The 18,842-nt window shown below is 48.5% G+C and overlaps 1 protein-coding gene across 1 annotated transcript in view; it reads right to left on the bottom strand.

Moving 5' to 3' along the window:
• Window positions 1-4,823: 4,823 nt before the first annotated feature.
• Window positions 4,824-18,842, bottom strand: part of hdac6 (histone deacetylase 6) — a 33,500-nt gene continuing 19,481 nt past the window's right edge. The window contains 13 exon segments of the mRNA XM_076076402.1: window positions 4,824-6,184; window positions 8,679-8,807; window positions 8,893-9,039; window positions 9,167-9,310; window positions 10,416-10,613; window positions 12,890-13,087; window positions 13,164-13,300; window positions 13,385-13,475; window positions 13,477-13,563; window positions 13,638-13,787; window positions 15,392-15,584; window positions 15,701-15,906; window positions 17,347-17,515. Of these exon segments, the coding sequence (XP_075932517.1) occupies window positions 6,116-6,184; window positions 8,679-8,807; window positions 8,893-9,039; window positions 9,167-9,310; window positions 10,416-10,613; window positions 12,890-13,087; window positions 13,164-13,300; window positions 13,385-13,475; window positions 13,477-13,563; window positions 13,638-13,787; window positions 15,392-15,584; window positions 15,701-15,906; window positions 17,347-17,515 (1,918 nt within the window). The 3' untranslated portion in view covers window positions 4,824-6,115.

The following is an 18,842-nucleotide window of genomic DNA, read 5'->3' as shown; positions in this document are numbered from 1 at the left end:
CCCCACTGCCAGGCTGATTCCTCCACTGAACACCCGAACAGCGGCGGGATCTTCACGCCGTGTTCCCTGGTTAACTCCGTCAGGCTCATGCTGGCGTTTAGCAGCCGACAGCTCGCGCTGCCCGGCTGCAATCCGCTCACAAAAAAGACCCAAAAAACAGCTAAAAGTACACAAAAAAACCCGTGAACCCTGCACACCCCACTACACTATCATATACAACATTACACAGTGAAGAAAAAGATCGAAAAATCGCTATTTATCGCTCTCAAACACGCTCCGAGAGAGAGAGAGACAGAGTGAGATTCATGCAAAAAAATCAACCAAACAAAACCAAAAACTAAAGAAAAACACAAATCCTAAGTTGAGAACCAGAGCATTGTCTCTGACTGAACACAGAACGTCGTTCAGAGCACAAATGTTCACAAAGAGTTCAGTTTTCTTTGTCAGTCTGTAGAAGCCAAACTCCACCCTGAGCCGAGCAGCCAGCAGCCCCGTCAGCATCAAGCTCACGTCCTCTGACCCTTCACCCCTCACACGGTTTTTCCTCCTTTTCCAAATTGCTAGTTTGGCCAGTCCTGAATGGAAATTCATTAGTGTGTGGACAGATTTGTTTTTAGCAGAGTAGTTTGGACCATAGATAAAAAGACAGAAAGAAAAGTGTTCTCCTGAGCCCTGAAACCACGCCTTCAGGCGGCTGAAGAGTCTCACCAGTCTGGAGCACTCAACGAACAGATGGTGGATGGTTTCTGTCTGCGAGCAGAAAGGACAGCTGTCCCCTGAGCCAGGATCCAGGTGCACCAGATACCCGTTTGTAGCTATGGCCCCATGTACAATCCTCCACTGGAGGTCTCCTGTCCGTTTGTCTACAGGGGGTTTGTACAGGGACCGCCAACAGCCCCTTGGGGAGGATCCCCTGCCAAAAGACTCGGTCCTCCTCAGCAGCACACAGGCAGTATCAGTCCATGGCAGGCCGAAGCTGTACAGCAGTCTCTGAGCTGTCTGCAGTCTGAAGGCTGTGATGCGTGATGCGATGTCCACCAGGCCCTGCCCTTCCTCCTGGACCGGCAGGTACAGCACCGCAGATCTCAGCCAGTGAAGCGCTGATCAGAAGAAGTCCACAACTGCCCTCTGGATGTCTTTAATCAGGCCCTGTGGTGGAGGCAGGACTACCAGTCTGTGCCAAAGGGTCGAGGCAACCAAGGTATTGACAGTAAGGACCCTCCCCCTGTAGGAGAGCTGAGGTAGCAGCCATTTCCGTCCAATAGACATTCCTGTCACCTCATCAACATTAAAAAAACAATCCTCACCTTGAGAAATGAAACAGAGCGGTGATGTAGACAGAGAGAAGAACCAGTAACAGAAAGATGAAGTGAATCACATCCATCATAGACTCACTCAGAGGTTCTTAACCTTTTGGAACCTTTCCCTTCATCGCTCTTCTTTAGCTTCCTGAGACTCGTCATGAGCTTCCTTAGACGGAAACGTTTCTTTTCATCTAAATCCTCCAAATCAACCTCTCTCTGTAATGTCACAACACTTTTAATGAACTTGTCTGCGTCTGGAAAATACTCTGAAACCTGTACAGACTTTCCAAACGTTTCATCCAGGAAGTTATTCATTTCCTCAGCTTGTACAGATCTCCACTGTGAGACTGTGAGTCTGTGACAGAGAGACCATCAGAGTCGTACTCCATCTCCTCCTCAACACAAGCCCCCCCCACTCTCCTCTGGACCAGCAGCCTGACTCTGGTCAGCTTCGGCTGTCGGCCCTTTACTGCTGCCTGCTACACTTTCCCTCATACCTTCCTCTGTCACGGGAGTTCACGGTTAGGACCCAATAGCAAGACCACAGGAGACAGAGTACGGTAAAACTGATTTTATTTGCCCGAAAAACGAGGACAGGAAGGTGTGGAGCCCGTGGTCCGACACCGGAGGGTAGGCAGATCCACGGTGTGAGTCCCGTGGCTCGACACCGGAGGGCAGGCAGAGCGGCGGTGTGTAGTCCGTTAACTCAACGGAGGGCTCGGGGGATTCCCGGACCGGCGGACACCGGAGGCAGGTGCTCGAGGCAGAAGATGATACGGGGTTGAAGCGGGTGAAAGACGGTACGACCTGACAACCCCAGACTGCAGGACCAGAGTTGATATAGTGCCAGGGGAATGGTTAGTGGGACCTGAGTCTGGTGTGTCAGCCTGCGGGAGGTAATTGGCTGGAGTGTCAGCAGCTGTGCACAATCAGGGGTGTGGCCATGGGAGGTGTCTGGAGGCAGAGGACGAACACAGAGCACATGGCACACAATAACAAACAGGGGAATGACAGACACATGAGGAGAGGATATCAGGGGAAACAGAGGTAACACACAACGGGTCAGACAGGGATCCTGGATCCTGACATCCTCTGCTTCTTTCCTTTCCTCTGCTTCTTTCTTTTCCTCTACTTCTCATCAATAACTTTATCTCCGCCTGAATCATCTCTCTGTTCCCCGTCCTGACTGTCTGTCTGGCCGCTGAGCCCCTCCTCGGCCCCGGTCGGCGGGTCATCGCCCCCCCGCGGAGCAGCGACCTCCGCCGGCTCGTCATTTAGCGGAGCTCCGGTGTGATCGAGCACCTGATGCTACCTGTGCTAGCGTACACCATGTAGTGTCCCTCCCCGTGCTTCACCCTAAAGGAGACCTCCAGCATCTGTGAAGGACAGGTAAGGAACACCTGTCTCCTGAAGGACTGGACATGCTTGAGTTTATCACTCTTACAACCCAGACCCACAGTCCTGAAGCTGCTCGCCAGCTTCCCGAAGCGCTGCAGCTCTTGCTCCAACACCTGGTTGGGGATGAACGGGGGAACACCGGAGACGGTGACCCGGGTGGAGGGCACTGCGAGCGGGGAAACCTGCAGATACACGCTGTTCAGCGAGACGCCGCTCGATATTAACTCCGCCACAAAACGCTCCTCTTTCAGAAACACCAGCACACCTCTGTTCATCCTGGAGGCATAGGGCAGAACCGCCTCTACCGGGACACACGGGTCGGGCTGAACACGAACTCCATGCCTCAAAGACATGGACGGCGTCTCAGAGGACGCCATCCCCGACAAGAAACACAGTTCTCTGTCCGCCCAAAACATCAAAATACAACAACAACCTCAAACCACCACAACTCAACCACACAGTGAACTATGAAGAGAGATTGAAGAAAAGTTTGAGAAAAATCACCAAACATTTAGCAACGCTCTCCACAAAGTCCACCAGAGAGAGAGACAGAGCGAGAGAGAGAGACAGACAGAGAGAGGGAGAGAGAGAGACAGACAGAGAGGGAGAGAGAGAAACACAGAGAGAGACAGAGAGACACAGAGAGAGAGGGAGAGACAGAGAGAGGCTCTTTATGTCTCACAGATATTCAAGTCTTAGGTTATTTAAACCTCAGATAATGTTTTCAAACAGATTCAAGTTGTATTAATAGTATTAATATTTGAGTCGTCTTCTTATTAAATATAAACTCAATAAAGTTATGACAATAATCGGAGCTCTGAGGGCTTTTCCCGCCATGTTTATCATTTATAAATAAACACAAAACACATATTATGACGCTTTAATTAGTTCAGTGTTTATATACATGGGGCGGCCGTCGCCGTCCTTCCATCAGAGGATCCCCGGCTCCGCTCCGCCAGTCGCATGTCGACGTGTCCTTGAGCAAGGCACTTAACCCCGTAGCTGAGCCTACGGAGCGTGTGATCAGATGTGAATCTGATCTGTAAGTCGCTTTGGATGAAAGCGTCTGTAATGTAACGAACAATCACATCGTGTCAGCCAATCAGCATCGAGGTGAACGTAAACACCTCCCGTTGTTTACCGAGACAGACAGACAGCGTTATGAAGCAGTTCTGCCTGTCTGTCTGTCTGTCTGTCTGTCTCTCTCTCTCTCTCTCTGTCTGTCTGTCTGTCTGTCGTCATTTAAAGAGAAACAGACCGATCTGAAATCTGAATCATCAACAAGATGAAAGAAGAAAACAAACCTGCTGCCGGAAGAGATCCACCTGTCTGTCTGTCCACCTGTCTCTCTCTCTTTGTCTGTCTGTTTATCTGCAGGATGGGAAGATGCAGATGGAGAGAGAGGAGAGGAGGAGGATACAGCTCTAGGTACCCGGATGTAGAGCTGTATCCGTCAACAGAAATCTGTGAGTGAACTAAACACGGCGACGTCACGAACCTCAGCAGGAAAGCTCCACATATATATATTAAAATATATATTTATATAACATGTTAACATATAATTATACACTACATATAACATGTTAACATATAATTATATAATAGCTATACGTATATCTCTGTTGTAGTAGTGGTAGTAGCAGTAAAAGTGGTAGTAATATATTTTGCAGTAGTAGTAGTAGTTGTAGCATTAGTAGTAGTACTTGTATTTAAGTACAGTACTTGAGTAATTGTACTTAGTTACATTCCAGCAGACACATTGTTGTGCCGTAGCTAAAATTAGCTAGACATAAAATGCTACTTTAACAATAATACATGTTTAATACAATTGAAATGTGTATCTCAATAAGTACTTTTACTTTAGTACTTGGCTGATACTACTTCAGTACTTTAACTTCAGTACTTGGCTGACACTACTTATTTTACTTGTAACAGACTTAGTATAGTATCCGAGTAGTTCTTCTACCAATGTGTACTACAGTTCATTGTTGACTTCATTACCCAGAATGCCCTTCAACACAAACTCAACCAGATGTGTGAACATCAAACTAAAGTTCACTTCCTGTCTCTGGAGCTTTTAGCCACAACCTGTGACCTTCATCAAGAAACACATCATAAAGAATAAATCAAATGTTTATTTATTGTTCTTCATGAAACTGATTAACAATTCTCCTTCTTCACACAGTTAATTATTCATAAGTGAGAGAAAAACAAACACAAACATTTTAATAGTAATAAAACATTAATAAGAAACAGAATATTGCACAGAACACAAAGCTCTTGTCTCCACCCGACAGTCAGCGAATCAAACGCACCTCAGACACAGAAAGAATTTAATCAGCTTCAAAGAGAAAACTTTAGTCTCCAGACAGGAAACTACATGTTCAGTCTTTTCAAAATAAAGCGCTGCCAGAACATAATACAACTAACTGAAACGGTCAAAGACATACAATTCCACAGGTGTAAAAATCAAACACACCTGAAGTGAGGAAACGTTTTGACTCTGTTAAAAATAAACGTCTCAAATCAAAAAGTCATTCTGACAACATTTCTAATCAAAGAACATAAATATAATAGAAACATAAACTCTGATCATCAAGATAAGATCATTTATCAACTTTATAAATCATTTTAAAGTCAAATAATAAAAGTTGTTCTGACAGAATAAAGCTCTTATTTTCTCACTTCCTGCTCTAATTATCTCATTAACTGAACTTTTGTGATTATTGTTTAATAATCATTAAAACAAATACAAAAACAATGGAGCCACGGTTTGTGGGCGTGGCTTCTGATGACATCACCACGCTTAGTATACATGTATGTATACTACATGTACTACATGTACTACATACTACATGTACACATACTATATGTACTACATACATACTACATGTAGTACATATAGTATGTATACTACGTGTACATATACTATATATAGTATGTACATGTACACTATGTAGTATACATAGTATGTGTGGTATGTGTACATATAGTATACATGTACACATACCACACATACTATGTATACTACATGTAGTATACACAGAGTATACACGTAGTATAAATCATCACTTTGTCGTATTGATTTAAATAATCTCCAGAATGAACCAGACCAGTTCACCTCGTCTACCATTTCCCACAATGCAACAGTCTGTGGACACTATTTCATCCCTGAAGTGAAGAAACAGCAGAAATCTAAAGTGTCCGTTTGAATTGAAACAGTTTAAATAAAGTTGATGTTGAATCTAAAATGTTGTTTAGAGCTCAGAAACTTTACAAACTAATAAACTGGATTATTCATGTTTTATGTTTTAACTTTCTCCTCAATCACGTCATATTTCATCATGAATACATTGTTTAATGTGTATTGTATACTGTCTCCTCCTCCTCTTCATCTCCTCCTCCTCCTCCTCTCAGCTCCATGGAGGGATCTCTTCTCCAAACTTGGAGCAGTGAGCAGCGTTTTTAGCTTCTAACAGAATCTGAAGAACAAAGTTTCATTTTATTTTTCTAAAATAATGAATTAATATTAATAATAACATTATGTTATTAGTTATGTAGAACAATAAACATTGAAGCTGCGAGCAGCATTGATCGAGGGTCCTGGCATCTCTCTGGGTGACGCGGCCATGCATTTCTGTGTCCATCACACTCTGCGTGCACGAGTGAGATTTTTCCTGCGTAGACCAGCAGCGTAGCAAGATCATGTTGCCAGGTCTTAAGCCTCAAATGTTTTGAGTGTACCTCCGATACAATCATAAATTAGAGATCATTAAGAAAATGAATGTGTGTGAATGTGCTTCAGTGTTTGTAACATAACAGACTGTCAGTTTTCTGGGATGGGGTTCAACTCCCTGCAGTGTCCTGCTGATTGTATTTGGACTTACATGAAAGTTAACAAAACAGTAGTGCCATTTGCTGTTACTTGAACACTTTAATTTGACACTGTTTTCATTTTAAGTTCTTCTGTAACTTTAGATTGTAGTGTGAAGCATTCATTGTAACGTTTAACCTGATTGTCATGAAGAAGCTCTGGACAGATCATTTATACTAATGCCCACTGACATGGTTTGAACATCCACTGTTATCTAACGTTTGCTCTCCAAGCATCTTAGTTTACACATATTTAGATCAGAGAAGTCTTTTTCTCATGGTGTGCCCACAAACCCTTTCAATAAGTTCAGTGTTTAGGCCGCTGTAATTATAGAATCCTGCTTACGTCCGTGCTTATCAGTAGGTGGTGCTATGACAATGAGTTAATATTGGCATGCAGAAGTCCTAAAGCCATGACAGTTAACAAGCATGTCAAGTTTGGGACAGTTTTGACAAAGTACAGTCGAGTTACAACAGCTTGATGGATGATGGTGAACCATGTAAAATGGCCGTCACACCATATCCACGTCGTTCGATGAAACCTAAAGCTTTTAGTAACTTTTAATCGCTAAGGTCTTTAGATTGTTCTGACCAAATTCTAAGCTGATTGGATTATTTCCCTAGGAGGAGTTCGTAGTACAGCACCTGGAAATGGAAAAAAACACGAGAAATTCATACAAAATTCAAAATGGCTGACTTCCAGTTGGGTTTAGAGCATGGTCCCAAGAGACTTTATTTTAAGTCCACATGTGATACATGTGCCTACCAAATTTTATAAATCTATGTGAAACATACAGCGAGGGCTGCTTCGTCTAAATATTGTAGGGGGCGCTATTGAGCCGATTTGTCCCTCTGAACCAATAAAATCATATTATATAACTACATTTTGGGCTGTAATCTGTGTGCCAAGTTTGCTTATGTTTCGAGCATTTCTAGCCTCTCAAAATTAACTTCGCTTTTCACGGCGAAGACTGCGTTGCCACGGCGACGGCGTTCGACGAAACATCAAAAGCTTCATGAACTGGCATTATGAACTTCTTACATTTGTGTGGAACTAATGTGATGTTGATCTAATTTACCTACTAAGAGAAACAAGCCAACGTATAAAGACTTTAACTGACTGTTACCAGTAGGTGGCGCTATGACTATGATTCAAAATTGGCCTGCAGATGTCTTCAGGCCTGGAGTCTAATCAAACATGTGAAATCTGGTAAAGATCTGATGATGTGGAGTTGAGTTACATCAGTTTATTTCTTCATGGCGAAGGATCGGAATTCGCCGAGCCGCCACGTCGCCGCCCTTCAACAACTTCCTACAATCTTCACAATGAAGCATTATCAAGGTCTTAAGGCTGTTCTGACAACATTTGAGAGGGATCTGATTAATCTGTGAGGAGCAGGATGTCAAAGTACACAACCTATAACTTCCAGTTGCCACTAGGTGGCGCTATTACTATGATTCTAAATTGTCATATAGATGTGTTCTGGGTCAGGATGTTATGACATATGAGAGATTTGGAGCAGATTAGACAATGTATGGCCAAGTTACAACAACTTCCTGTTTCATGGCGAATGGTGTTTTTTTGACGCCGTGCCACGGATACATAGTTCGATAACTTTTTGATCTTTGAGTAACTTTTCACTGCCAAGGTCTCAAGAGCATACTGACCGAATCTGAAGTCAATTGGGTCAAATCTCTGGGAGGAGTTCGTTAAAGTATGACGCCTTGAAAAAACGTCATAAAAGTCAAAATGGCCGACTTCCTGTTTGGTTTAGTGAAAAATTCCAAGAGGATTTTCTGTGCGTCCCATCACAATCCACATACCTACCAAATTTCATACAGCTAGGTGAAACACAATGTTGGGGCTACTCAATAGGGGGCGCTATCGAGCCAATATTTCATACCGCAGATGGACACCCCAATCAGACTGCAATTTTGACAAATTCTGGCTTGCGTGCAAAATTTCACAAAATTCCCAGTATCCCAAGCACCTCCTTTTTGCGATGAAACACGTATGATAATAATAAACATTAGAATAACAATAGGTCCTCCGCTCCGACTCCGTCGGTGCTCCGGCCCTAAGAACACATAATGAGGACTCACCTGGTGGTGGACGTAGGACTCACAGAGGTAGCACCACACAGACAGGTCACAGAAGCTCAGAACCATCGGGTGTTCAGACACAACGCCGTGAGTCACCATGTGCTCATTTACATAACGACCACACAACACCTGAGACAGGAAGGAGAACAGGTGAGATGCATTACATCATTAACAGGTGAGACAGAGTCTGTGATGGAGAGGTGATACAGGTCACCTGGTAGCAGGTGAGACAGGTCCAGTTCTCAGCGCCGGAGCCGCAGTCCTGACACGACTGGAAGACATCTATACCTGAGGGGGGGAAGGGCTTAACAGCATCCAGGTGAGGACACCAGGACAGAAGGTCCACCACGTACAGAGGGGTCTGAAGACACAGAGAGACAGACAGGTGAGTCATATGAAGACAGAGAGACAGACAGGTGAGTGATATGAAGACAGACAGAGAGACAGTATGTTTATAATTATTAAATAAAATAAATGAATGTCCTGACATCTGTCTGTCCTCCACACATCAGCTCCAGAGACGTCTCAGGTTTTGACCAACCACATGCTCCCTCTGTCTCTGGCTCCACCCCCGCTCCAACAGCAGCCTCATCACCAGGGGCAACCGACTCTGGTGCTGCCACGGCAACAGCCTGTGAAGGGTCAATAAAGTTTAAAATACACAAGACGACAGACGAGATGTCCACGACACAGACGAGACGTCAGCGAGACAGACGAGATGCCCGCGAGACAGACGAGACGTCCGCGAGACAGACGAGATGTCCGCGAGACAGACCGACGAGACAGACGAGATGTCCGCGAGACAGACAGACGAGACGCCCGCGAGACAGACAGACGAGACGTCCGCGAGACAGACAGACGAGACATCCGCGAGACAGACGAGACGCCCGCGAGACAGACAGACGAGACACCCGCGAGACAGACAGACGAGACGCCCGCGAGACAGACAGACGAGACGCCCGCGAGACAGACAGACCCGCGAGACAGACAGACGAGACGTCCGCGAGACAGACGAGACGTCCGCGAGACAGACGAGACGTCCGCGAGACAGACGAGACGTCCGCGAGACAGACGAGACTCCAGCGACACAGACGAGACGCCCGCGAGACAGACAGACGAGACGCCCGCGAGACAGACAGACGAGACGCCCACGAGACAGACGAGACGTCCGCGAGACACAGACGAGTAGTCCGCGAGACAGACAGACGTCAGCGAGACAGACGAGACGCCGCGAGACAGACGAGACGCCAGCGAGACAGACGAGACGTCAGCGAGACAGACGAGACGTCAGCGAGACAGACGAGACGTCAGCGAGACAGACAGACGAGATGTCCGCGAGACAGACAGACGAGACGTCCGCGAGACAGACGAGACGTCCGCGAGACACACAGACGAGACGTCCGCGAGACACACAGACGAGACGTCCGCGAGACACACAGACGAGACAGACAGACGAGATGTCCGCGAGACAGACGAGACGTCCGCGAGACAGACGAGACGACCGCGACACAGACGAGACTAGACGGCCGCGAGACAGACAGACGAGACGTCCGCGAGACAGACGAGACGACCGCGAGACAGACAGACGAGATGCCCGCGAGACAGACAGACGAGACGTCCGCGAGACAGACAGACGAGACGCCCGCGAGACAGACGAGACGTCCAAGAGACAGACGAGACGTCCAAGAGACAGACGAGACGTCTCCATAATGAGACACCATCAGACTTCCTGCTCACCTGAGGTTGCAGCAGTGTGCTCTCTGCTGATTGGCTCTGCTCAGGTGTCCCTTTACACGTGACCTCCTCTTCGCCGAGCTCCAGAGACGTCTCAGGTTTTGACCAACCACATGCTCCCTCTGTCTCTGGCTCCGCCCCCGCTCCAACAGCAGCCTCATCACCAGGGGCAACCGACTCTGGTGCTGCCACGGCAACAGCCTGTGAAGGGTCAATAAAGTTTAAAATACACAAGACGACAGACGAGATGTCCACGACACAGACGAGACGTCAGCGAGACAGACGAGATGCCCGCGAGACAGACGAGACGTCTGCGAGACAGACGAGACATCCGCGAGACAGACAGACGAAGCGCCCGCGAGACAGACGAGACGCCAGCGACACAGACGAGACGTCAGCGACACAGACGAGACGTCCGCAAGACAGGCGAGACAGACGAGACGTCAGTGAGACAGACGAGACTCCAGCGACACAGACGAGACGTCCGCGAGACAGACAGACGAGACGTCCGCGAGACACAGACGAGTAGTCCGCGAGACAGACAGACGAGACGTCCGCGAGACAGACAGACGAGATGTCCGCGAGACAGACGAGACGTCCGCGAGACAGACAGACGAGACAGACAGACAAGACGACCGCGAGACAGACAGACGATACCTCCGCGAGACAGACAGACGAGACGTCCGCGAGACAGACAGACGAGACAGACAGACGACCGCGAGACAGACAGACGAGACGTCCGCGAGACAGACAGACGAGACATCCGCGAGACAGACGAGATGTCCGCGAGACAGACCGACGAGACAGACGAGATGTCCGCGAGACAGACAGACGAGACGCCCGCGAGACAGACAGACGAGACGCCCGCGAGACAGACAGACTAGACGCCCGCGAGACAGACAGACTAGACGCCCGCGAGACAGACAGACGAGACGCCCGCGAGACAGACAGACGAGACGCCCGCGAGACAGACAGACTAGACGCCCGCGAGACAGACAGACGAGACGTCCGCGAGACAGACAGACGAGACAGACGAGATGTTCGCGAGACAGACGAGACGACCGCGAGACAGACAGACTAGACGCCCGCGAGACAGACATACGAGACGCCCGTGAGACAGACAGACGAGACGTCCGCGAGACAGACGAGACGCCCGCGAGACAGACAGACGAGACACCCGCGAGACAGACAGACGAGACGCCCGCGAGACAGACAGACCCGCGAGACAGACAGACGAGACGTCCGCGAGACACAGACGAGTAGTCCGCGAGACAGACAGACGTCAGCGAGACAGACGAGGCGCCACGAGACAGACGAGACGCCAGCGACACAGACGAGACGTCCGCGAGACGGACGAGACGTCCGCGAGACGGACGAGACGTCCGCGAGACGGACGAGACGTCAGCGAGACAGACGAGACGTCAGCGAGACAGACAGACGAAATGTCCGCGAGACAGACAGACAAGACGTCCGCGAGACAGACGAGACGTCCGCGAGACACACAGACGAGACGTCCGCGAGACACACAGACGAGACGTCCGCGAGACAGACAGACGAGACAGACAGACGAGATGTCCGCGAGACAGACGAGACGACCGCGAGACAGACAGACTAGACGCCCGCGAGACAGACATACGAGACGCCCGTGAGACAGACGAGACAGACAGACGAGATGTCCGCGAGACAGACGAGACGACCGCGAGACAGACAGACTAGACGCCCGCGAGACAGACATACGAGACGCCCGTGAGACAGACGAGACGCCCGCGAGACAGACAGACGAGACACCCGCGAGACAGACAGACGAGACGCCCGCGAGACAGACAGACCCGCGAGACAGACAGACGAGACGTCCGCGAGACAGACAGACGAGACGCCCGCGAGACAGACAGACCCGCGAGACAGACGAGGCGCCACGAGACAGACAGACCCGCGAGACAGACGAGGCGCCACGAGACAGACGAGACGCCAGCGACACAGACGAGGCGCCACGAGACAGACGAGACGTCCGCGAGACAGACGAGACGTCCGCGAGACAGACGAGACGTCAGCGAGACAGACGAGACGTCAGCGAGACAGACAGACGAAATGTCCGCGAGACAGACAGACGAGACGTCCGCGAGACAGACAGACGAGACGTCCGCGAGACAGACGAGACGTCCGCGAGACACACAGACGAGACGTCCGCGAGACACACAGACGAGACGTCCGCGAGACACACAGACGAGATAGACAGACGAGATGTCCGCGAGACAGACGTGACGTCCGCGAGACAGACGAGACGACCGCGACACAGACGACACTAGACGGCCGCGAGACAGACAGACGAGACGTCCGCGAGACAGACGAGACGACCGCGAGACAGACAGACGAGATGCCCGCGAGACAGACAGACGAGACGCCCGCGAGACAGACGAGACGTCCAAGAGACAGACGAGACGTCTCCATAATGAGACACCATCAGACTTCCTGCTCACCTGAGGCTGCAGCAGTGTGCTCTCTGCTGATTGGCTCTGCTCAGGTGTCCCTTTACACGTGACCTCCTCTTCGCCGAGGCGGACCTTCAGTCTGGCCCCGCCAACCTCGTTGGATGTAGCAGGAGTGTGATCGGCTGAGGTTTGACTGATGTCCAAACCGGCCAATCCCTGAGTGAGCTGCTCGAGGCTGGGCTCCGTCTGATTGGACGAAAACACAAAAATCAGATCTCATTGTTTTTTTTCCTTCAGATTTTAATCTCAGATGTACATTTACCGTGATGTCCTCCAGGCCTGCAGAGGGCAGCGGAGGTTTGTTTGTGTTGCTTGTGTCTGACTTCCTGCCCTTTCCTTTAGAACTACGTTTCCCACGATGCTTCAGGGCCGGCAGGGACGATCGCAGCGACTCTGAGACTGAATGAAACGGGAAAGTCAGATGTGTGTACTTGAAACTAAACAGGATCAATTAATATACAACAGATGAAGTCCTGTACTGACTGCGTATCCTCAGCGACATCCAGTAGGGGGCGTGGTGTCGGATGACCTCGTTGATCGTTACCATGGCACTGTGATGAGGAGGGGGGGGGGGGAGTCACTAAGGAGGGAGGAGGGTCTCCTAGCAACACACTGGTGCACATCGCCATGGAGTCAGAGATGGACGACAGGTTATAACCTCCCTGTGAGAGACAGACAGGTCACTTCAACTTACTTCACTTTACATTCATGCAACATGTGTATGTTGTGTGTGTACCTCTAGTATGAGTAGGATCCGCCCCCCAGCCAGTGACATCAGCAGGTGTGTGAGGTGGGCGTATCCCTCAGGGGTCACATGATATCCACCCAGCGGATCTCCTCGAGCTGCATCGAAACCGGCCGACACCAGAACCAGACCCGGGTTAAACTGTAGAGAGAATGTGACGAACGGAACCATAACTAGCAGAGAAAGGCACAGACCGACCCCCAGACTATCGCAGACCGACGCCCAGACTAGCGCAGACCGACGCCCAGACTAGGGCTGGGCGGTATGACCAAAAATGCATATCACGGTATTTTGTAAGATTCTGGCAGTTTCACGGTATATCACGGTATTCTTTTTTTCGCGTTAAAGCATTAATTAATTAACGCCGAAAAGAACCGACCGGCCAGCGAGTGGTGAACAGCTGTTTGTGTGGCGTGTCTTCCGTTCCGTCACTTCCTGTTTCCTTCACCGACAGGAACTGGGTCCTAAGTAATTTTATAAATGTACAATTATTACTAGTCCTAAGTCCCTCCATGTACAGCTTCTTATCACTGTCTATGTACTAACGTACATTTATAACAAATACCACACATATTACGGTAATCAGCGTTGCATATGTATCTGACCTAAATACCTTTTGTTGTTCAGTCTGTGTTCATCCTGCATCGCTCTGTTCTGTTCTTTAATGTAACGTTACTGGAGCGACAGAGCCTCTCCCAGCTGTTAGCAGACTGTTGTTAGCGAGCTTTACCCAGCATGCAGTTCGGCGGTGAAATTTTATAAATGTACAATTACTACTCGTGTTACAAATTGTTTATGTGTCACAAACTGTTGTGTCGTGGTGTTTGCTCTGTTAAATAGCGTTAGTTGTGGGTTGTTAATTGTTGTTATAAAGTTATAACCATGACTAGGGTTCCCTCTCAATACACTTAAGATAACTAGCTCCGACCGTAGCGCTCCCAGTCTGCTGTCTGATCCACACTCCGGACCAGAAGGTGGCGGTAATGCACCAATAAGATGGATGCCAACCGCCGTAAAACTAGAAGAAGAAGTAGCAGCGCTCTCAGCGGCGAACAATATATGTTGCTGCCTGTTGAAGAGCGACAGAAGTTGTTTCGGCTGTGCACCGGTATATGAAAAATTCATATCGTACAGGAAATTAAAGCCCAGCCCTAACCCCTACCATCGCAGACTGACCCCCAGACCATCGCAGACAGACCCCCTACCATCGCAGACAGACCCCTACCATCACAGACAGACCCCCTACCATCACAGACCGACCCCCTACCATCACAGACCGACCCCCTACCATCACAGACAGACCCCCTACCATCACAGACCGACCCCCTACCATCACAGACTGACCCCCTAACATCACAGACAGACCCCTAACGTCACAGACTGACCCCCTAACATCACAGACTGACCCCCAGACCTTCGCAGACAGACACCCTAACGTCACAGACTGACCCCTACCGTCACAGACTGACCCCCTACCGTCACAGACTGACCCCCAGACCGTCGCAGACAGACCCCCTAATGTCACAGACTGACCCCTAATGTCACAGACTGACCCCTACCATCACAGACAGACCCCTACCATCACAGACTGACCCCTAACATCACAGACTGACCCCCTAACATCACAGACTGACCCCCTAACATCACAGACTGACCCCCCAGACCATCACAGACTGACCCCTACCATCACAGACCGACCCCCTACCATCACGGACTCCATCACTGAAGTGTGTGTTTGTGTGTACCTCGGTGGCGATCGGCATGACCACACTGTGAAAAGCAGCGAGGTAGTCCGAGTCTCCCATCCGCCCGCCGCTCCACGCCACGTTGACGTTAAACCCCGCCCCCTTGGAAACGCCCACCCTGTCGGGGGCGGCGTCTTCCGAAGACGGGAAGAACGTCCCGTTGTCATAGCGATGGAGGGAGATGTACAGGACGCTGGAGACAGAGAGAAAACACTTCACTTTAATTCATTTTACATCACTTTACTTCACTTTAATGTTCCCCATAAATCTTTGCATCCATTCACTTTACTTCAGTCTCGTCACACTCACCTGTCGTCGTCCTCGAACATGTGCTGCGTCCCGTTGCCGTGGTGAACGTCCCAGTCCAGGATGAGGACTCGCAGAGGTGCATCATGGGATATTTCCTGGGCGTGGCGAGCAGCGAGAGCTGCCGTGTTGAAGAAACAGAAACCACACGGAGAATCTCTCTCTGCGTGATGACCAGGAGGACGAACGATGGCCACGCCGTTACTCACCTGAGAGACGGACAGGTACACTGTACAGCAGGTACTGTAGTATTTATACTGTAGTATGTATACTGTACAACAACTACTGTAGTATGTATACTGTAGTATATATACTGTACAGCAACTACTGTAGTATTTATACTGTAGTATATATACTGTACAGCAACTACTGTAGTATTTATACTATCGTATGTATACTGTACAGCAGGTACTGTAGCATTTATACTGTAGTATGTATACTGTAGTATTTATACTGTACAGCAACGACTGTAGTATTTATACTGTAGTTTGTATACTGTACAGCAGGTACTGTAGTATTTATACTGTACAGCAACTACTGTAGTATTTATACTGAGTGAGTGTTACCTGTGTGAGTGTTACCTTTGTTCTACCTGTGTGTTACCTTTGTTCTACCTGTGTGAGTGTTACCTTTGTTCTACCTGTGTGTTACCTTTGTTCTACCTGAGTGTTACCTGTGTGTGTGTTACCTTTGTTCGACCTGTGTGTTACCTGTGAGTGTTACCTTTATTCTACCTGTGTGTTACCTTTGTTCTACCTGTGTGTGTGTTACCTTTGTTCTACCTGTGTGTTACCTTTGTTCTACCTGTGTGTTACCTGTGTGAGTGTTACCTTTGTTCTACCTGTGTGTTACCTTTGTTCTACCTGTGTGAGTGTTACCTTTGTTCTACCTGTGTTACCTTTGTTCTACCTGTGTGTGTGTGTTACCTTTGTTCTACCTGTGTGTGTGTGTTACCTTTGTTCTACCTGTGTGTGTGTGTTACCTTTGTTCTACCTGTGTGTGTGTTACCTTTGTTCTACCTGTGTGTGTGTGTTACCTTTGTTCTACCTGTGTGTGTGTGTTACCTTTGTTCTACCTGTGTGTGTTACCTTTGTTCTACCTGTGTGTGTGTGTTACCTTTGTTCTACCTGTGTGTGTGTGTTACCTTTGTTCTACCTGTGTGTGTGTGTTACCTTTGTTCTACCTGTGTGTGTGTGTGTTACCTGTGTGTGTGTGTGTTACCTGTGTGTGTGTGTGTTACCTGTGTGGTACCTCTGTTCTACCTGTGTGTTACCTCTGTTCTACCTGTGTGTTACCTCTGTTCTACCTGTGTGTTACCTGTGTTCTACCTGTGAGTTACCTGTGTGAGTGTTACCTTTGTTCTACCTGTGTGTTACCTGTGTGAGTGTTACCTGTGTGAGTGTTACCTTTGTTCTACCTGTGTGAGTGTTACCTTTGTTCTACCTGTGTGTTACCTGTTTGAGTGTTACCTTTGTTCTACCTGTGTGTTACCTGTGTGTGTGTTACATTTGTTCTACCTGTGTGTTACCTGTGTGTGTGTGTTACCTGTGTGAGTGTTACCTTTGTTCTACCTGTGTCTTACCTGTGTGCGTTACCTGTGTGCGTTACCTGTGTGCGTGTTACCTTTGTTCTACCGGTGTGTGTGTTACCTGTCCTGTGAGGACTCTCTCCACAGCAGTGAAACATCCTCCAGCAGCCAGCAGAGCGGACTGGAAGCTCTGGTTGTTGATGAAGATGGAGTTGAACTCGTGACCCAGTTTGTGCAGATCTCTGGGCTTCATCACTGAGGTGGCCTTCATCTGCTCAATGTGCTGTACACTGCTCTCTCACACAGACACACGATCAACATGTCATATACAGTGCCTTGCATAAGTATTCACCCCCCTTGGATGTTTCATCCTTTTGTTGCTTTTATACATGAAATCATGGTCAATATAATTTGGCTTTTTTGACAAGAATTTGCAAAAAAAACAACTCTTTAATATCAAAGTGGAAACAGATTTTTACAAAATAATGTAAATTAATTAAAAATATATAAGGTAAAGTAAAGATTGCATAAGTATTCACCCCCTTCAGGTCAGTATTTAGTAAATGCACCTTTGGCTGCAATCACAGCACTGAGTGTGTGTGTGTGTGTGTGTGTGTGTGTGTGTGTGGATGTGTCTCACTCAGGCTGGCACATCTGGACACTAAGATGTTTCTACATTCTTCTTCAAATCAGCTCCAGCTCTGTCAGGTTACTCAATGATCGGGCGTGAACAGCTCTTCTCAAGTCCAGCCACAGATTCTGGATTGGATTGAGGTCTGGGCTTTGACTTCCACTCCAGAACATTCACCTTGTGGTCTTTGAACCATTCTGTGGAGCTTTTGCTGTATGCTTGGGCTCGTTGTCTTGCTGGAGAATAAATCTTCTCCCAAGTCGTAGTTCTCTTGCAGACTGAGTCAGATCATCCTCCAGGATTTGGGGATATCTTTCTGCATTCATGTTCCCCTCTACCTTTACAAGCCTTCCAGGGCCTGCTGCTGAGAAGCATCCCCAGAGCATGATGCTGCCACCACCATGCTTCACGGTGGAGATGGTGTGTTTGTGCTGATGTGCAGTGTTTGGTGTTCACCAAACATAGCGTCTAGTCTGATGGCCAAAAAGGTCAATGTTTGTCTCATCAGACCAAAGAACCTTCTTCCAGTTGACCTTGGAGTCTCACACATGCCTTTGGGTGAATTCTTTCTACACTGTCTTTCTCTTTGCCACTCTCCCATACAGCTCTGACTGGTGAAGAACCCGGGCAACAGTTGCTGTATGTACAGTCTCTCCCATCTGAGCCACTGAAGCTTTGAACTCCTTCAGAGTGGTCCTAGGTGTCTTGGTGTTCTCCCTCATCAGTCCTCTTCTTGCCCGGTCACTCAGTTTGTGAGGACGGCCAGCTCTAGGAGATTTAAACTAGTCCCATCCTCCTTCCATGTCTTAATGATGGACTGAACTGAGCTCTGTGGGAGGTCCAGTGAGTTGGAAATCTTTTTGCAGCATCTCCTGACTTGTACTTCTCAATGATCTTTCCTCTGAGTTGCTTGGAGTGTTCTTTTGTCTTCATGTTGCAGTTGTAGCAGGAATACTGATGAACCAGAGACTGGACCTCCCAGACAC

This window comes from Anarhichas minor, unplaced genomic scaffold, assembly GCF_050575085.1.
Source record: "Anarhichas minor isolate MPS153535 unplaced genomic scaffold, ASM5057508v1 ptg000056l, whole genome shotgun sequence".
Taxonomy (NCBI): domain Eukaryota; kingdom Metazoa; phylum Chordata; class Actinopteri; order Perciformes; family Anarhichadidae; genus Anarhichas; species Anarhichas minor.
This window is presented reverse-complemented; position numbering and strand designations above follow the sequence as displayed.